The 18,983-nt window shown below is 30.0% G+C and overlaps 5 protein-coding genes across 7 annotated transcripts in view; 4 read left to right on the top strand and 1 right to left on the bottom strand.

The window, feature by feature from the left end:
* Positions 1–3,032, bottom strand: part of LOC106684235 (uncharacterized) — an 11,622-nt gene extending 8,590 nt beyond the window's left edge. For all 3 annotated transcript variants that reach the window (XM_014426187.3, XM_014426188.3, XM_014426189.3), the window contains exons 1-3: positions 2,759–3,032; positions 2,404–2,642; positions 2,162–2,225 (exon numbers count right to left, since the gene is read on the bottom strand). In XM_014426187.3, the coding sequence (XP_014281673.1) occupies positions 2,162–2,225; positions 2,404–2,642; positions 2,759–2,846 (391 nt within the window). In that variant the 5' untranslated portion in view covers positions 2,847–3,032. The remainder of the gene's footprint in view (positions 1–2,161; positions 2,226–2,403; positions 2,643–2,758) is intronic.
* Positions 2,948–9,607, top strand: Tcs6 (Threonyl-carbamoyl synthesis 6). Its single transcript, XM_014426192.3, has 3 exons — positions 2,948–3,096; positions 3,282–3,410; positions 9,366–9,607. The coding sequence occupies exons 1-3, from the start codon at positions 3,035–3,037 to the stop codon at positions 9,466–9,468; spliced, it is 294 nt and encodes a 97-aa protein (XP_014281678.1). The 5' UTR covers positions 2,948–3,034; the 3' UTR covers positions 9,469–9,607.
* Srp14 (signal recognition particle 14) lies at positions 3,575–5,058 on the top strand. The gene is made up of 4 exons (XM_014426191.3): positions 3,575–3,967; positions 4,035–4,107; positions 4,191–4,300; positions 4,596–5,058. Exons 1-4 carry the CDS (start codon positions 3,944–3,946, stop codon positions 4,707–4,709), a joined length of 321 nt encoding a protein of 106 aa, XP_014281677.1. The 5' UTR covers positions 3,575–3,943; the 3' UTR covers positions 4,710–5,058.
* PIG-P (phosphatidylinositol glycan anchor biosynthesis class P) lies at positions 9,471–9,851 on the top strand. Its single transcript, XM_014426193.2, has one exon. It carries the CDS (start codon positions 9,471–9,473, stop codon positions 9,849–9,851), a length of 381 nt encoding a protein of 126 aa, XP_014281679.2.
* Positions 9,852–13,200: 3,349 nt separating this feature from the next.
* Positions 13,201–18,983, top strand: LOC106684247 (zinc finger protein 771). The gene is made up of 3 exons (XM_014426207.3): positions 13,201–13,640; positions 14,065–14,139; positions 15,623–18,983. The coding sequence occupies exons 1-3, from the start codon at positions 13,610–13,612 to the stop codon at positions 16,744–16,746; spliced, it is 1,230 nt and encodes a 409-aa protein (XP_014281693.1). The 5' UTR covers positions 13,201–13,609; the 3' UTR covers positions 16,747–18,983.

The following is an 18,983-nucleotide window of genomic DNA, read 5'->3' as shown; positions in this document are numbered from 1 at the left end:
ATATATGTATGTATCACATCTTGCAAGAAGACGTGTGACTTGTAGGCCATCACAAAAAAAGATGTAACTGAAAAATGCCTCGATTCCAAGATCCATAATGGTGTTGAACTATGATTGGAGAGGTAAATAAAAACAACAAAAAGAAAATGTACCATAAAATAAATAACAATACAAAAATAATCTTTTAGAGCTGTTGCTCCCTAAGAATAATTACAATTAACGGGCAAATATGGTTTTCTCTTTGTTCCTATCATAGGATCAGGAAAAGAAATAACACAAAACTATTTGAATTTAATACTAATTATAAGTTTGGATAAATAAATAAATAAAGAAACGTTTAATAGTAATAATGAAAATTGGATGAACCCATCCCAAATCAAAATCCCTTGATTAAACACATTCCTCCTCTCAATAACATTTGATAACACACATATAGTCAGTGAGATTGCAAACGGCAGAGGAGAGAATGGTTGGAGAGGGTGCGGCTGGCTTGAACCAATGGTTTCAGTATTTTGATGCTGAATCTAATCTCACCTGTTGCCTTTAAGTTCAAAGCCTTGAACTATAAAACTATTCTTAATGATACCATTGTTCTATTATAATTTTTTTTAAATAGTTGATGAGATGAGTATATGCATATCCAGCTTCAGGAGCAGTTGTGATTCGGATTGAAAACTGATGAAGATGAAGGTTGTGTATTAAATCTTAAAGGTTGTTTTTACATAACCAGTAGAAGAATTATTGTACTTAAAAAAAAATTAATTTTTATTGTAAAATATCTGTAACTGATGATGGCCAATAAGTGTTAAATACGCAATAACTGCTAAAGATTAGTCATACAAATAATTGAAATAGTTTAGGTATCACATTCTGAGTTTAGAATCTTTCAATTTAACTATCATTTGATCTTCTAGCCAAATAGTCTATGCAATACTTTGTTTTTGTTTAAATTAAGGTGTTCTCATCTTGAAAAAGTGGCCATTATTTGTATCCATGAAGTACAGAAGCAAGTATACTAGTCTAGTAGGAGCAATATTAGTAATTTTGTAACAGAGAAATGACAAGCATTTCGCAACAACAACCTCATTTTTATTACCATCTTAAAATGATTTCCGTTAGATATTTTAGACCCTAATAAGTTTAAACTTACTTAAACCTTATATCGATAAACAAAAGTGTAATCACAGCTGTGGCAGATATATTATTCCACCAATAGGCTCTGAGGCTAGAAAATCCTTTTGAGATACAATCAGCCTCTTAATTAGGGTGTGGGATAACCTTAGCAGTTGGAAATGACTGCTTGCCATATCAATCCTTACATGGCCATTAGTGAAGAAACAGTACTTCTTTTCTTAAGTACAGAATCCAAAGACCCGTTATCGGTTGTGATGGTACACATTTTAATAATAATAGACAATCACTTTATACAAATATAGAGCTAGTATGATATACCATACATACATATACCAGAAATGACACTAACAGTTCAAATATAAAAATTGCATCTGAAAATCGAAGCAAACTCCCACAAGAATTACATCTGTAAAATATTATACAGCTGTAACCTAAGTTTCTTCAATTTACAATTCAAAAAGAAAGAGTAAACAAAAGGAAAAGGAAATAGAAGTAATTGCTTATAGATTATAGGAATAAGGAATTATCTAATATAACATGCACATTTTATACAAGAAATAAACTATGCTATTGTGCATAGTTTCTGTGCATGCACACTATACTGGGCCTGAATGTATCTTTGCATTGTCAAAATAGCTCCTACTTGACATTAAACTTTATTTTCAAGCGAACATATTGCGGTAAAGCTAAATATAATAACATAATTCAATTTAGTCCAGAAAAAAATATATATAAACAAACTAGAGTACTACTAATAAATTTTAATTTTTAACGAACAACTTAACTAATCATCATACACAACAAAGTTTATTAAAAGATATTAATAATAGAAACTTTGAGAATTTGATAGTCATAGTTACATTATTATCATTTGTACATATAACTTTCATTTTAAAAATACTACCACCTACATTAGTAGTACTCATAAAAACTTCTTCTTTAATGACAAATGAATCACTTTATTTTCTTATTAAGCTTTGCAAAAATAAAAGATTGTTTTAAGCATAATTCTCAAGTCTTGACTTACACGTTGCCGATCTGTCCATTTTCAGAAGCGGCTCAGACGAAAATACCGGTCTTATCTCATAATACTGGAAAAAAAATCAAAGAGAATTACAAAGGTAGTAATAATAAAGTTTTCCTGCAACAGCCGATACAAAAAGAATATAGCAATTTCGGAGAGCATTAAAAATTCCAGACTATTATCTTCAAACAGGAGTATTCAGTAACTGAAAAATAACTTTTAAAAATGTTTTAAATGATACTCACTTCATCTCTCCACCCATTCAAAGCAATAAAAGAATTATTTTGACGGCATTCCATCAGTACATTTTCAACTTTTTTTGTTCTCTCATTGTAATCTCTGAAAGCTGGATTAAGTACAACAGAATTTGATTTGATTTCAAACACCTCAGGATATTTTTTCAACAAATCAACAAAATCCATTCTCACAAGGCCAACTTGATGACCTTCCACTATAAATGGTTTACATTCATTTTTCCCATGTCCTTAAAATAAAAATTAATAAAATCATTAGTTTAAAGGATACAGGTGTTAAGGAATAATTGAAACGTTATAATAACAATACATTTAAGTAGATCAAACAAAATATTAAAGAACAAACCTTCCAGATAAAACCGATTGAATTTGTGGGCTAGTTTCACTAGCCTAGGAACCAAACTCAAATTTTTGGAATAAACTTTTTTATGCATTCCGGCAAGTTAGCTCAACTAGTTCATATTTAATAACATTATTCTTCTGAGTTCTTAACAACATACATTGCGTGTAACAGGCTACTTTATCATCAATATCACAAGCAGATAAAGTTGTTTTGATTTAACAAATGACATTTTGAAAGCCATGCCAAACCCAAAGAGAAACAATCACAGAGTAACCGAGAATGGAGATTCGTATGGCAGTGCTAAATGATAACGACATGAGTGAAGGGGGTGTTTTAAATTTGTATCCTTTAAAATAGTTTATTTTAAGATTTAAGGGATAGATATGTCTTTTATACGGTTTATAGTGTGTAAATAAAAATAGCTTCCTAAGTTTATATATTTCTAATATTGTTAAATAAGTTAAAACATTAATCATGATCATAATTTTATTTTTAAACTTATATTTTTTTGAACGTATATCTGTAGAACTATAAGTGTTCCTTTTTCTAACGAGGAAGAAGCAAGAATTGCTTATGAATCTCTCAGAGTAGATCCTGAACCCAAAAGAGGCCGATGTACAAGAACTTTAAGCCAAGACAACAATTTTTTGATTGCGTAAGTAAATAAGTTTCGTTATTCATATGAATAAGATAGTACAACATTGCATATGCTCTTTCAGTGTCTTACATTTTAGTGCTTCAATTAATTTAATTGAATTGTTAAGTAGTTCTTTGAATTGTAAAACCTTACTATTACCTTCCCATAGGATATTATTTGTTCGTAAATTAACTCATAGCTATGAAACCATCTCTATTTGTGCAATTGAAGTAGATATTTCCATAATAAATATTTTTATATGCGAGTAAAGTATTGCAAAGATGGTTCATAACTTATTTTAGTTAATTAAATTCGACTTAAGATGGCTGTGATTGTTACGTGTTCACTATCTGGGAGCCCTCATGTCATGTTGGGCCCGAAGGTTCATGTGGAGCTATTGGTTTCCTATTGACCATTTCGCTCATCAAGATTTTTTAAGGCTGCACCTGAGGTTAAGGCTGCTTTCGTGATGAATCTGTATTGATAAATTTATACTGCTAAATAATAAAAAAATCATTCTATTTTTAAAATATTTCTGATTGCCATTTACCATGGTATTACTGGAGAATGATGCTGTAAGTATCTATGTATGATATTGAGTGATTAAATTACTTTCGAAAATTTAATAAGAATGTTTGATAGTTTCTGAATGAACTCACCAAAATGTTTGTGCGGGCCAGGGAGTCTGGGTCTGTTACTCTAACCATGAAAAGATGTAAGTAGTATATAGATTTATTTTAAATACTTATGCAACTTTAATTTATATGCTCTGTTAGTTAGTATAATTTATCTGTTTAGATGATGGTCGAGATAGACATTTACCCAAGGATGGTAGTAAAAATCCTGAACCTGAGGAATATATGTGCTTGCTTCGTGCCACATTATCAAAAAGCAAAATTTCTACTGTTGTAAGTAAAAGTTATGATACTGTTTTCAAGTTGATAATAGATTTAAAGAAAGTTGAAGATAATTTCATGTACACGTTTGACATTGATTAATGTTTTCTTATTCTTTTCTTTTTTTTTCTTGAAATGAAAATTGTCAGTTGTTCACTTTGAAACATATCTGTAAGTGTTGTAATGTAATTTATTTATTTCTTGTTTCTGTAATATATCATTAGATAACACTATCATGTCTGTTTTCTGTTTAATGCTATTCGCTTCAGTTGAATTAATTGGCTGTATTATTATGTTTATTTTGTAGGTAGAAGCAAAAGATGTACACAAATTCCAACAAGCATATTGCAGTTTATTGCGAGGAAATATGGATGGATTAAAAAAACTGAAGAAAACGAAGATGAAATCAAAGACCACATAATCAACAAACTTACTACTTGCTCAGAAAAAAATTACAAATGTCTTACAATAACTGCGATTTTTACATTGTAATTCATTTGAATATTTGTCGAACTGTTTTGTTAGGTTGTGCTCAAAACTGATTTGAAAGGGAGGAAAACAGTTTTGGTTGAACTGTTTATTATGGATGAATAAGGATGGGTTGGTCTTCATTACAGAAGCTACCTTTTATTTTGTTTATTATAACCTAAATTAAGTCATATTTGTCTTTTTTTTTTTTTTTCATTTGTTTGTAAGTAATTTTGTAATATATTTTTGTCATGTTTTTGTTAATTTCATTTTGTAAGTAAAACGAAAAAGTTTTAATGAAATCACTTATTCTTATTTAATGGTCCCTGAAATTATCTGTCATTTCCATTAAGCACGTTTTCAGTATTTAGGAATAAACAAAGGAGTTTTACTCATACTTTTTTGCAGTTTAGAACTTAATTGTTTATTTATGTATATATTTCTTTGTGATTAAATCAAGGACATGTTAAATGTCAAGGCTGTTCTTTAATTTGTAAATCAATTTCAATTTAATTTGTAAATCATATTTATTGGGTTAAACTTTTGAATTTTATGCATCTATTTATGTAATATGTTTTTAAATTAATTTTTCTTTATTGAACTAACATGAAGCAATGATTTTTTGTTTCCAAAATCAAAATAAATAGGCTATTATGCCATTTTTATATTGCTTGCCCACATAGGCCTAATATATATGTGAAGCAATGTTTATTTACACTCCTTATTCTAGCTAATCTGTTACTGAACTAGGAATTTACACTTAATGAGGTATCAAGTATAACATAAGATGGCTGGTATATATATATATATATATATGGTTCATATTTCACCTCATTGGTTTTTCATCTTTATTTCTGAGTTTGGGGTAATAAATATAGTTGGACAACTAATGGCTTATCAGAAAATTTATTGTAGTCCTCCACACTGTATCGAAAATAGTTTTCTGTCGATCTGATCAAGATTGAAGATCAATTTAATTTATACTAAGCTTAATCACACAAATATGAGAATATAATGTATCTGTTATATCTATATATCAATTTCTAGATTGATTAATTATTAAATGCTACTACTTATTTCCAAGTTTGAGCTGTATCTGGTAGTCTTTATTGGCCTGCTGCTAGTAGTTAACATAAAACTATATATATATAATAAAAATACATCATATAATAATAATAATATTGATCATTTATTCAGGGACATGTCCCTTTAGGATAATATAATGGATTGAAATTGGGCTTAAGTGCCTTTGAGTAAAATACTATAATAAAAAAACTTAATAAACTGAAAAAATTGAGACGAGTAAATTAAATAAATAAAAATAAAATAAATACGAGGAGAAGATGGTTGGGGGTGTGGTCAAATTGAAACACAGATAAGTGGTGTAACTTATTTAATTGTGCCAACGTTTCGGCTAGAGTTTCTAGCCTTCATCAGGGCTAAGAACAGAACAAGATAACAACCAATAAGTATAGAAAATAAAAAATAAAATATATACAGAATGACATAAAGGGATTAATTTTACAGATTGGAATTAATAAAATGAAGTGATGAGAGAAGTGGAAAATAAAATGTATACATAGGTAATTGAAAAAGTAGGTAAAATAACATAATTAGAAAAATAAAATAAAAATGAAGTTATATAATGCAAAGAAGTATGAATATATTAGTTATTAATAATTTAAAAATTGAAATATGGAAAGATGATTGATAAAGAGGCCAAATATAAAATATTAAGAGGCAAAATCTTGTTCTGTTCTTAGCCCTGATGAAGGCTAGAAACTCTAGCCAAAACATTGGCACAATTAAATAAGTTACACCACTTATTTGTGTTTCAATTTGACCACACCCCCAACCATCTCGTATGTCATCCACGGTCAACTATCTCTCATAATTACAAAATAAATAGATTAAAATAAAACCATCTATCATATCAATAATTATATGGCAAATAACTTCTAAACAAATAATATAACAATGAACTATAGATAATTAACCAGAAGTAATTAACGTTTATATACTGATTTGCATTTATTAAATGAAAATCATGCACATTAAATGTAAAAGAAATCAGAAAAGATTAAAAGATAGCAAAAATAAATCTAACAAATTGTAAATTATAAGGTATTTCCTAATGGGAAATAAAACAAAAAAAAAATTAAATAATGATAATATATAAATATATGCATATTTTCAGATTTTAATTAAATCTTAAAAACATTCACTTATATTTATGTTAAATTTCATGTGTAGTAAAATCATTCATCTTTCTATCTATTAACTAACTTCATTTGAAAGATTTAGTTGTTATTTTTTGTATATTGGGTGGAGAGGAAGTGATTATAGATACGGGATTTAATGGTCGGAAGGGCTTTGGAGCAACAAATGAGGAAAGGAATGGAATCCCATTGGGAAGAGGAGTGGATTAGGAAAGACCTACCACGGGCAGTTTCTGACCAAAATATAAAGGCTGTTTCAAAGTAACAATTTAACATATCCTGATTTTGTATTTAAATGTGTTATATGATTGATTCAGATTTTCAAAATCCATATTATCTGAAAATATGATATTTGTATTTTAATTTTAATAACTCTATTTTTAAATATGACTTGTTGAAGAGTATACATTTATTTTTATTATCTAGAGCTCTCGTCTTTCAATATATTTGTATTTAAAAATCTCCAGTTGGCTGTGCAAGTAGCTCTAATTCTTTTCTACATTTTTTAAAAAAATAGTTTCTTGATTTTCCTCTGATTTAAGTTATTTCAAACTGCTATACATAATCCTGTAGTTTGATTTTTATACAACTTACCTAATTATTTTTTTAATAATTTATAAATTAATAATAATAATGATGATGATAATTTGCTATTTCTACCTTCATTTCAAATCCTTATTGGAACATCCTCTTGAAACCCAAATCTTGCATTTTCTTATTGCTTCATGCATTATTATTATCATTTAATAATAATTTATAAATTAATAAGTATTTAAGGAATAAATACTAGAAATTTTTAACATGTAAAATCATAGATAACCTTGGAGAAAGTTATTCAGTATCATGTGTACCATGGTGCAATAATAATTAGATTGCAGTTGAATTTCTGGATAGGGATGGCCTGGGGAAATCATCCTCGCAGAATACATTCCTCCACCAGTCACAAAAGAGAATTATCTATCCAATTATGTCCATATTATCTTTCTAAACAAGCTCATGAACCCAGCCTAATACAAGCTTACGGAAATAAAATTTATTCCTGAAAAGCTACTAAGTAGGGTGATACAAAAGACGTTTACCACGAAACTCCAGGTTTTAAGATTTACACATAGAATAGTCTGCTTTACAGTTTAAAATTGTTGGAGAAGTTTGATTGGTAATCTGTGGAAAATCTCAGTAATCTGAACTAATAGCTGCTGGGGGAGTGTTTGGGAAAATTACAAACAATGAAAGATTAAATCTAAAGCTTTATTAACTGGATATATTTGTATGTATACTCACTTGAAAATGCATAGTTTGGATAAAAATAGATTATTATAAACTTTTTATTATACTTAGTTTTGACATTTGGAGGAAATTTCTCACTGCTTTTTCTCTTGGGCATTGTAGGATTTATTGCTACTGTGTATGTTCCCTGCTGCCCTTTGAATATAATGATTGGAATAAGATCTTTAATCTTCATCCTTTAAGGAGATGTCTGGAAATTGAACCTCCCAAGTGGGCATTTGTTGATTATAATTTGTCGCTGGTTCTGTATGAATCTTTTTTTTTTCTGAACTAAGCTTTCCAACCATCCTCTCACTTTGTTTTATTGTTTTGTTTTTACTGGACAGTTTAGATTATAAGAAGAGTCCAGATAACTGAAAGTACAATGTATTAACATTGTGAAAATTGACTAAGAATGGCTTAACTCATGCATCCAGTAGTTGACTGGAGAGTGAGGTGTCTATTGCGAGTAACTAGTTGACGGGTCGCGGTATAAAGTATAATGAATATTTTGATATTTGTTGTTATCTAAGAAAAATAAGTAGAATGTCCTATGACCTATGAAGAGTTGGAAGGATATTTGAGACATTTCTTCACCTTTGTACACAAACAAGGTTTTGATAGAAGAATAAGATTATACTTAGCTTAACATGATAGTTTTGCCTAAAGATTAAAAAGTATGAAACATAGAAGAAAAAAGTTAATTCATTTCAGGTTTGATCAATTTTGCTATTTCTACCTTCATTTCAAATCCTTATTGGAACATCCTCCACTTGAAACCCAAATCTTGCATTTTCTTATTGCTCCATGCATGGCCAAAATAGTTTTGATCCTGTTAACCTTAAGTATCAGACCTACCACTAAATGGAATATCTTTACTTAATCTCTGAAACTCCTTCCTTTGAAGACCAACCCGAAATAATAAAAAAATTTTCTTTTTCCAGAAGCATGTTCAACAAATGTTTTATTGTGAAGTCTGTAGAATATAGTTGATCATTAATTTTTTTGTTTGTATTATACATTTTCATGATTTATTACAAAATAAATGTTTTCTCTAATCAGCATTAAACATTTTTAAATTAAAAACAAATTATATTATCTATTTATTTTTTTTTTTGTTGCAGGAAGTTTTCTGCTGCTGAAGCAAGACATTTGAGAGTTAGCGCAACTTCATTCTTTGACCTGTTGATTCTGATTACCCGAACAATCGAACAGTTTTCTATTTAATGATGGAACTGGACGTACCTGCTAGTTCACCATCACCATCTCCTAGCCGAGCAAATTATGGATTCACTTTGTATTTAGCCTCTACTACTGCTTTCTATGTTTTTCTCACTTGGTCCTTAATACCATCCTCCTTTTTACCTTATTTCTATTTTCCTCAGTTTTATTGGGCTGTTGCCATTCCTATTTTTTGTCTAGTAACACTTGCATTAGTTGGTCTTGTATTATACCCAGCCTTAAATCTTTGCCTTACTCCAGCACCAGAAGAAAGGTGTGTATTGGTTGATTCATTTACTTTGAATGAACCTCCTCTAGAGAACAGAGAAGTACCTCCTATGTATGATATTCCTATGACTACGGTTTCTAGACTTTTGTATCTTGACTAAACTTATATAAATAAAATATTTTTTTTAAATGAATCAAATTTTCATGCCTAATGGTGATAGAATCCTCTACATTCATCTCTTCACATATATTTGTAGATGTACAACAGTATTTTACTACTTGCTTCAGTTTATGTATTTGTCCATAGACAAATAGAATCTCTTTAATGGTCAAGCATATGAGGGTGATGGTCCCAAAATGTCTGGTTCAGAACAGTGTGGTTTGAATTCCTATCTGGGGCAGTTAATATTTTTTTTAGTGGGCCCCAAGAAATGAATCTTGAGTGTAATTTCATCATGATTACACTCTAGTTAGTATGAGGCAGGAACCTCTAATTCAGCAGTTCCCAAACATTTTAAATATGGCAAACTTTCATTTCCTTCAAACTGCATCTGTTATAGATGATTTTTGATACTTAAAAAACAGGGAATAATTTGTATTAAGTGACTTTTGACTTCTAAATATCATTTGGGAGAGTGATAAGACTCAGATAACGACACATTATACAAATCTTTTGTTTTAACACACATCATGCATTTATATTTATAAAATGTCTTCATTTGTATCCCCTGCTGTGCACAGTTATGATGGTGAAACAGCTGTTGTTACTAATACAGTGAAACTTCTATATAAGGAATAAAACCTAGGAGGAAGATAATTTTGTTCATCCATTATACAGAGATGTCTGTTAAGAAGGGGTAAAAATTAAAAAAACAACACAGAAATTGAATAATTTACATATTTTTCCTGAAGTTTTGATTTGTAATAGAGTAAAGAAACTCAATAATACAATTTTTGCGTTATTTGAAAAACACATTGTTTTAGTAACATCTTGTCTCGACCATCCTTTTATAGTATATGTATATATATTTTTTATGAATCCAAAAATTCTTTCAATATGTCTCAAGAACTTTGTATTGATTTTTTAAATTGATATAAAGATTTTTTGAACATGAGAGATCTTGCAGCTTAAGTGAAGGTATGTATTTTACTTTCAACTTAAACTTATTAAATTTCTTTAACTTTTAAAATATTTAAATATTTAAACTTAAATATTATTATATTTCTACTATTTGAGTTTTTCTTGACCGCACCCGGACCATATTCCTTCCATCTTCACACACGGTCAATCAATAATCTTCCAGTATTAAACTTTCCATGTTTGATAAAAATTAAAATTAAGATAAAACATTTTAATATTTTAACTTGCATGAGAACATAAAGTTTTAAAATGAAAACAATGAATTTTATATTGTCAACACCTTTTTTTCCACAAGAGAAATAAATAATAAGTAGTTCAATAATGAATTTATTTATTTATTTTTTTTGTATTTTTGCACAGTAAGTCCAAATCAGTCTGAGTAGGTAACTATAAAAGCTTCAGTTTTTCTGATAGTATGGGGGATTAGGACCTCAAAAAGGGGATACTCCAAGGACCGTTGGTTCGCTCCTGGAAACCACAAATCTTCTAGTATTGTTAGATCTCACAGTTAGTGGTATGGAGAGGGGGCATGGGGTTTCTGAAGAAAGCTCAGTGTACATGATATGCTGTATTCGGGTGGAAAGAAGTAGTCTGCTCTACTTAGAGAGGGCGGTAGATAATTTAAAAGAGGAGCAAGCTGTGTGTACAACTTAATATTAGACCATAGGAACAATTATGATATAAAACCTGAACTATATTCAACCCCTAGAACAATATTTTAGAATTCATACTCTGTCAAGGCTTTAAGAATATCAAATTTGACCTTTGGATGAACTCAATTTTGTCGGATTAAGTATTATACAAAATTTAAGGTAATTGTAAAATTATATATAATTTTGTTAAAACCGAAAGGAAGATTTGATACTGAAGTATGTATAGTTGGCATAGCCAATGGACAAGTCCAGGTTCCATTGTCTTAGCTAACTCTCACTTCTCCGAAATTAAATTTTACAAATTTATTTATTTTTATTTGTAAACAAAAATTGTATAAACTTTAAAATAAAGTTTATGTTATACTAAATTTTCTCAGTTATGATTTATTGCATAACTGATGGAAAATAGTTCCTTAGATTGTCCCTCTACCTCCAAAACGAAATCTTGGCTACACTACTATAGAGACATAAAGCGAAAAATTTCTTCTTTACAAAGGTATCACTTGATCACCAAAACCTCAAACCTGACGATTTATTACTGAATCGGAGTATACAAATGTGCTAATGAGTACAGATTTGTTACTGGAAAGTGAAAGGAAATGGTGTAAAAACCTGGTGGCTCAGTAAGCTGTAGGACATATCGCAAGAATGGGGCTCCATGAGAGCCCAAAACAATTTTTGATCGAAAAAATGTATGACACCTGACCGAGAAGCCACGTCAAGGAAACTTTGATATGTGAATTCTGAATTGGAGGACAGCCGATTAAATTGGTGGAAGATGCTTGAGGAGGTCCGACACAGTAATGGGTTGTCATTGAACGAAATGGGACTGTACCACTTAAATCAGCCTGCTTTTTTTTTTTTTTTTTTTTTTTTTTCAAGCGAATGAATAAATTCAATTGACACCGTTAATTACCTTAATTTCTTTAAAGACATTTGGAGTGGAAGAGCTACTAATGGGCGTTAGGACATTTACAAATGAACTCGCGAAGGCTAAATCTCAAATAACGGATGAAAATCATAATTTCAACTATAAAGATGGACATGCTCACTGCAAACTTTTGACTTGTATGCATAATCAATCTTTTGCGTAAGTAGCATAATTTTTCGCAAGCATTCTGATTGTACAAGCTGCTTGTACTGACTGCTGAATCTGAATCATTTTAATTTGTACAAACCGCACTTGTACAATTTAAACGGTGTGCCAGGAACTTACCGGATATTACAAACAAATGTCAGTTTCAGAAACTATGTAACTGGAAATTCACATAGCTGAAGTTATGTAAGAATATTGTAGGTCTTTAAAGTGCTCTCGGTCGCGAGGAATTTTCTGTTGCATTTAATCATTCGTGAGGGGTTATAGCTTCTCTAATGCTCGTATTATTCTTTTGTAGTAATATATTCTTCTTTTTAAAGTGATATGAGTGACGAAAAATGGTTTATGCAACCTTTTTTCTTTCGTTCTGAGATACTTATGACAATCACGCGGATACATCCTTAGTTCGTTTGTTAAATTTGCAGGGGTATAGATTTTTCTTTTCATTACTAACTTTTTGCACCACATATCGCGTTTATTCTTCCTGACAACCAAAAAAAGCAGTCAGAAGCGCCCAATACGTTTTTTGAAACTATAAAGGAATTTGATGAGGTACCCTCTAGCACCTTGTAATTTTAACTTTTTTTTAGGATGCACAATTCCTATATAAGGGTATTAGAAACGAAATGACTGGTTGGCGATTCATAGTTGTTAGATATTTTTTACAGATGTTATTTTCTTACACTTCAATACCAACGAGTACTGACAGATTCTAACCGGATTAGGATAAAACGACAAGATATAAGAAGCTACCATCAATAATTTGTTTCATAGTTTTATTGTACTCTACATTAAAAAACTGGTGGAACCATAGTTTTTTTTCTTATTAGGAAATAAGTCTGAATCCACCATCTGTTTGTTAGCTCTTTGGCTTTACCGTATTGATTGTCAAGCTTCTTATACCAAGTGTATATGTCTTCTCTAATCAATAATCATAACTTGGAAGTAAAAATTGAAAAAAAAAATTACACGGAGTTGAAACTGTTTTAAATAAGTTGTAGAAATAAATTTTCTTTGAAATTATAATTTATGACCCCTCAAATAATGTATGAAGCACAAGGTAGGTTGGTTACAATAATTTGAACTGTGTTAACACTTGACAGCTCTTTTTGAATTTTTTGATGTTAGAAGTTTCCATGAATAGATAACATATAATTTTTAATTAGGTTATCCTAACATTATATATTATTTTTAGCTCAGTTAATTTCCTACTGATTTGTTGTTTGAAATGAAGAATTGTACTTTTTAAACATTAATTTATCTTATAAATTATTTATTTTTTCTTTATTTTTCTCAACGATGTTCGTTATATTCTGATTACCAAAAAAAATAATTATTTTGAATATAGTTATATTTGTGAAAGATCAAGGTGTATATAATGAGAAAGTATTCCTTCTTATTATGGTAATAAATCTAGGAAATTATAGAGATATTATTACATGGTGATGATCATTGCTGTTGTAATTTGATGTTTGCTATTACAGATGAATGGGAAACTGCTTGGCCTGTTGAAGTGAAACTTGTTACAGACGATTCTTTTTGCAATTTAACTGAAACAGGTACAATTGTACAATCTCTGTTTGTTTTAATATTACTTTTAAGAAAATAATGAGAATTAGTTTCTAAGTAATTATTGACTAAAGTATATGGTTAACCAAAAATATATCATTTTTCTATATAATCACTCTCCTTAACGACGCATTTTCCTCACTAAATGGAAAATTCTTCATCCATTTACACTCAAAACTCTCAACCTCTGCAACATCAGTGAAAGACTCCTTTCTTAAATCCTCTTTCAATGGTATATGAAACATATGAAAGTCACCTAGTGATAAATATGGACTGTGTGATGGATTTTCAAAATCAATGGATTTCCATTATATACCATCAGGCGTATTAGATTTTATCTAATATGGACATAATTTGGATTATGTCCTTAATTTCTTCCCTGCCCGGTGGTACCTCCTCATCAAAATCCTCGTCATTATTAGATTAGTAAACCTGGTGGAAGTACATATTGTTTGTCTCAGGGTTTAGAATCTCCTTAAAGTAATGGAGCTACCTATCTTTAATTTGTTCAGCCCCGGTGATAAGGTTTCCACATTGGTCTAGGCACATTTCAGTCTGTTGAGTGAATCCCTGTTTTAGCCATTTAACGTCCTTATAGAACTTTCGGCTTTCTCATGCCTGAATATGCTCTTGCATGCCTGAGTCTTCTTGCCTCATGTGCTCTTTTCTTATGTCACATTATTCTTCTTCTTTCGGAATATGCATCATATCCTGCGAGTTTTCCTTTGGAGCTTCTTCATTTAAGCCTCATTCCTTTCTTGTATGGGCCGACAAACCTCTTTTCTCACAATCCCGATCAAACCATAGGTTCCTCGTTCCAGTCTTTCTCTCTCCTAGAACTTCACGTGCCGTAGTCCTGATTGCTTCTCCCAGTCTGTTCCACATTTTTTTTGTGCACCCAACTCCTCCACAATCCACTCTTGACACCGGTGCTGAAGTCTCTCTTGGTATTTCTGCCTAGTAGCTTCCTCCATCAGCGCTTCCATCTCATACCCACATGTTTTTCCTTTATTTATTATTATTCTCCATTCCTCTAAATATTAAACAAATTGAAAATGGGTAAAAAAAATATAGAAAAAACTAAGAGGAGCAATTATCATTATTTCTTTTGTTTTAAAACATTAAACATTTCTCACTCCAGCAGATAAGTGCTTATACTTCATTAAATTAATGTTATATGTATAAATGATTGACCGTATTTTTCAAATTATGTAGATGTTCAGAGGTGCGGTCAAAAGGAAACAAAAAATAGTTAACCACTATTTATTTTAGGGGTGGTTAGGACTCCTCCAAAAAATATAATTGTTAACTATTTTTTGTTTCCTTTTCACCACACCCTGACCATCTCCTTCATAACGTTAAAGTAATGCTTTGTTAATCCACTTATTAACTGAATGCTAGATTAGAGATAATGTATTTCTTATATATATTAGTTTTTTAATGTGGTCTGTTATATATTCTTTATTCTTACAGAAGCTGAAGGGGTTGATTTGCCAAATGCCTCAGAATGTAAGAAAGAAAATAATGAAACTACTAAAGAATATGAATGTTTTGATTGTGAATTTCATACTCCTCATCTAAGCCAGCTTAAATGCCACATAAAAAATACGCATTTATTTTCCAAGTTTTCTCGACGTGCTGTTAAATTGTTTTTGAAATGTAATGAATGTGGATATAGGACTGGATTTATGAATGATTTAACTAAGCACATTGCTAAGCATGCAGATAGTAGTGGTACTTTTTCATGTAAACTTTGTCCTTACACAACAACTTATCAAAGTCGCTTGAAACAACATTTAAGGAGGCACACAAATGTACAAATCCATACTTGTGAAGTTTGTGGCCGTTCTGTATCTTCTTCTAGTGATTTAAAAAAACATATGAGAATTCACACAGGAGAAAAACCTTATTCATGTTCTCTATGTGATTATTCAGCCAACTCTAGTACATCCCTTAGAATGCATATGAGTAAGCATACTGGTGACAGACCTTTCGCTTGTGAGCTTTGTGAATATAAAACAGCTCGCCGGGGAGATCTGACCTCTCATATGTTATCTCATTCTAAGGATAAACCTTATGTGTGTCCTTGTGGTTTCCGAACTGCTCGTCCAGCTCACTTAAAGAGACATATGGCAGTTCATAATGGTAATCGTCCATTCGCTTGTACATTTTGTAATAGTTATTTTACTAGATCAGATGATCTCAAAAAACATATAAAAATTCATATTGGCGAGAGGAATCATCCATGTCCACACTGTAATTATACAGCCCTTGCTCAATCTACTCTTAGAAGACATTTAAGGAGAAAACATGCTGGAAATAAATCAGTCAAACCTGATGTTGATGATGTTTTGAAAACCCCTTGTCCGTATTGTGATTATAAAGCTAAAACATCTCGCTCGCTCAACTCACACATAAAAAGAAGGCATATAAATCCCTCTGCTGAAACAAGTATAATTGGCAGAACTCATTTCCTGTGTTCTCTGCGCAAGCTCTGCTTTGTTTGCTTTCATTGTGACTATCGAACAGGATATTTGAGTACATTAAGAAGTCATATTACCACTGAACACAATGGAGGTAATTGGAAGTCACGTTAACGTTTGACCTATGTTATTTGTGATATTCAATTTATGGTGCAATTTGCACCGAATTCACATGAATTGTGAAATGAGTAACAGCTCTGGCTGAGAGTTGTTGGAAAAGATATTAACCAATGGAAAAGAAATTAAAACTTTATGACAAGTTCTATTTACTGGTATTGTTTAGTATGAATCATATTGATGGAGAATATTGAAATTATGATAAATATTAAATTATAAAAGAAATATTAATCATGGGAAACTAACGACTAACAAAGATAATTTTAATCCTGATTCAGCTTTTTACTCATCACCAATAAAGAAGCTTTAGTAATCATGATTATGTAAAGTATTTTATTGTTTAAAATGTTTTTGAAACTAAAATCAGTTTCTTTTCCTAATGCATTTTGTACTCCAGTTCCCATTGGATTATGATTGGTGATAAGTGATTCTGACAGGACAATGCTTGTTCTGAAAGTGGTGGTTGAGCAATGCCTTCAGTGTAATAGTTAATTTTTTTGGATGTATAGCTAGCCTAACCAATTTAGGTATTTTACTTAAAATTGTCTCTAAGATGATCAAGATTTAATCATATAATGTTAGTATAGCATGTATTTTTAACTATAAGATCTTGTTATACCAAACCATCTTTCCTTTGTTTTGCATTATCTCTACTTTAGTGTAAATGGCACTCTTTACAGCTTTGAGTTCAGTTTATTTATAAATATATGTGATGAGAAATTATTTAATCTCAAGTGCTGTAAAATAATTTGTTAAAAAAATCATAAGAAACTTTGATAAGGCCATTAATTTTTGTGTCCTACCCTAATTTATAAAAAAAATTAGGAATGATATAAAAGATAAAGAAGGCACAATGACTTATCACTCTAATTTATAACAACTCTTCAATCTAAGGCTAAGCTCTATCTGCCTATTAATTAAAGAAATGTGAAAAATACTGGGATTTAGGAGGTGCTGTACTTTATATTGTACTAAAGAGGTTCATGATAAATTTATTTTTCCAACTATTGTTTATCATAGTCGCTAACGAAATATTATTTAGTATTAACACTAAAAGTTCAATACTAATAGTTATTTCAATTTAATGAATTTGATTTGAAATGAAGAAAATATGAACACCAAATAAAGAATTGTTTCAACTTTTAGACATTAATATTAGTTATAATTACAAAAAGATCACTAATTTTGTTTTGTTTGATGAGAAAATTTATATTTGTTTTTAATAAGTAAATATCATACAGAAATCATTCGTCTTATCTGATTTTATTTTTAAATTGCTAACCACACGTCTAATTTCCAAACTTCAATTACATGTTGAATACAAGTAGACTAATAAAAATGTCTTTGTTTTTTTATACAGCAGTATTTTAATCTAGTTAATGTATTTATTCTCATGTTTTTCTATCAATAAAAAAATGGTTTTAAAATTGTTTCCACTGACTTGATCCTCCGTAATATTTTCAATTTATTAATCCTAATAAATAAATAAAGATTAAGGATATTGTGTTTATCATGATTATTAAACCTTTAGGTTGATAATTGACAAAAATGCTGAATAGATTCATACAAGAGCAAAATAAATTTCTGAGTCCATTGCCCTTACTGGTGGTGCTTGATATTGAAGGTTGACAAGGTAACCCTTTATCAGCATCTGATTTTGAATTTAGTTTGATTTATTTTATAAGTAGTTTGAATGCCTGTTTGACGTACTGTAGGTATAAAGGTGCGTCTTCACTCAAATTTTACTAGTAACATTGTTATTTAAAAAAAGTTAGTGCCATTTTTGTTTTTAGTATTTTGAAGCTAACTGTTATTTATACCTGTCAATAGTAAAATGTTTTAGTACTATTATTTCTCATAAAAAAGTTTTAAAATTTTGATGTTTGCTAATTCACTGGTCAATAATGAAATGACACAAACTAGCATTCCAACAAATCATTGAAAGAAGTAAAATATTATTTTTATTTTTGTTATAAATGGCAATGTTGATAATAATTCACTATTATACAGTTTAAATAATTGGCATAAAATAGTTATTGGTAATATTTCCTGTACAAATACACTAGCAATAACCTCTAAATTTTCAAGTTATATTTTTTATATCCCTCCTAAAACCCTTACTAATCACTAAAACTGTTGGTTATTCTGTCTCATTTGTGGCTCACTTTTTCCTGAAATATGGTCAAAATGACAATAAATTTGTTTAAACAGTAATAAAGTTTCACTTAAATAAG

This window comes from Halyomorpha halys, unplaced genomic scaffold, assembly GCF_000696795.3.
Source record: "Halyomorpha halys isolate HHAL.00 unplaced genomic scaffold, Hhal_1.1 Scaffold559.1, whole genome shotgun sequence".
In the NCBI taxonomy this organism is placed as follows: Eukaryota; Metazoa; Arthropoda; class Insecta; order Hemiptera; family Pentatomidae; genus Halyomorpha; species Halyomorpha halys.
This window is presented reverse-complemented; position numbering and strand designations above follow the sequence as displayed.

What these genes read in the sequence shown, in the direction of transcription:
- Tcs6 (XM_014426192.3), top strand. Translation starts at nt 3,035, where the DNA reads ATGGAGATTCGTATGGCAGTGCTAAATGATAACGACATGAGTGAAGGG. An exon ending in GAAGGGGGTGTTTTAAATTT is followed by an intron (nt 3,097 to 3,281) that starts GTATCCTTTAAA and finishes GTATATCTGTAG; the next exon opens with AACTATAAGTGTTCCTTTTT. An exon ending in GACAACAATTTTTTGATTGC is followed by an intron (nt 3,411 to 9,365) that starts GTAAGTAAATAA and finishes TTTTTGTTGCAG; the next exon opens with GAAGTTTTCTGCTGCTGAAG.
- Srp14 (XM_014426191.3), top strand. Translation starts at nt 3,944, where the DNA reads ATGGTATTACTGGAGAATGATGCT. An exon ending in TATTACTGGAGAATGATGCT is followed by an intron (nt 3,968 to 4,034) that starts GTAAGTATCTAT and finishes AATGTTTGATAG; the next exon opens with TTTCTGAATGAACTCACCAA. An exon ending in AAAGCAAAATTTCTACTGTT is followed by an intron (nt 4,301 to 4,595) that starts GTAAGTAAAAGT and finishes TTTATTTTGTAG; the next exon opens with GTAGAAGCAAAAGATGTACA.
- PIG-P (XM_014426193.2), top strand. Translation starts at nt 9,471, where the DNA reads ATGGAACTGGACGTACCTGCTAGTTCACCATCACCATCTCCTAGCCGA.
- LOC106684247 (XM_014426207.3), top strand. Translation starts at nt 13,610, where the DNA reads ATGACCCCTCAAATAATGTATGAAGCACAAG. An exon ending in AATAATGTATGAAGCACAAG is followed by an intron (nt 13,641 to 14,064) that starts GTAGGTTGGTTA and finishes TTGCTATTACAG; the next exon opens with ATGAATGGGAAACTGCTTGG. An exon ending in TTGCAATTTAACTGAAACAG is followed by an intron (nt 14,140 to 15,622) that starts GTACAATTGTAC and finishes TTATTCTTACAG; the next exon opens with AAGCTGAAGGGGTTGATTTG.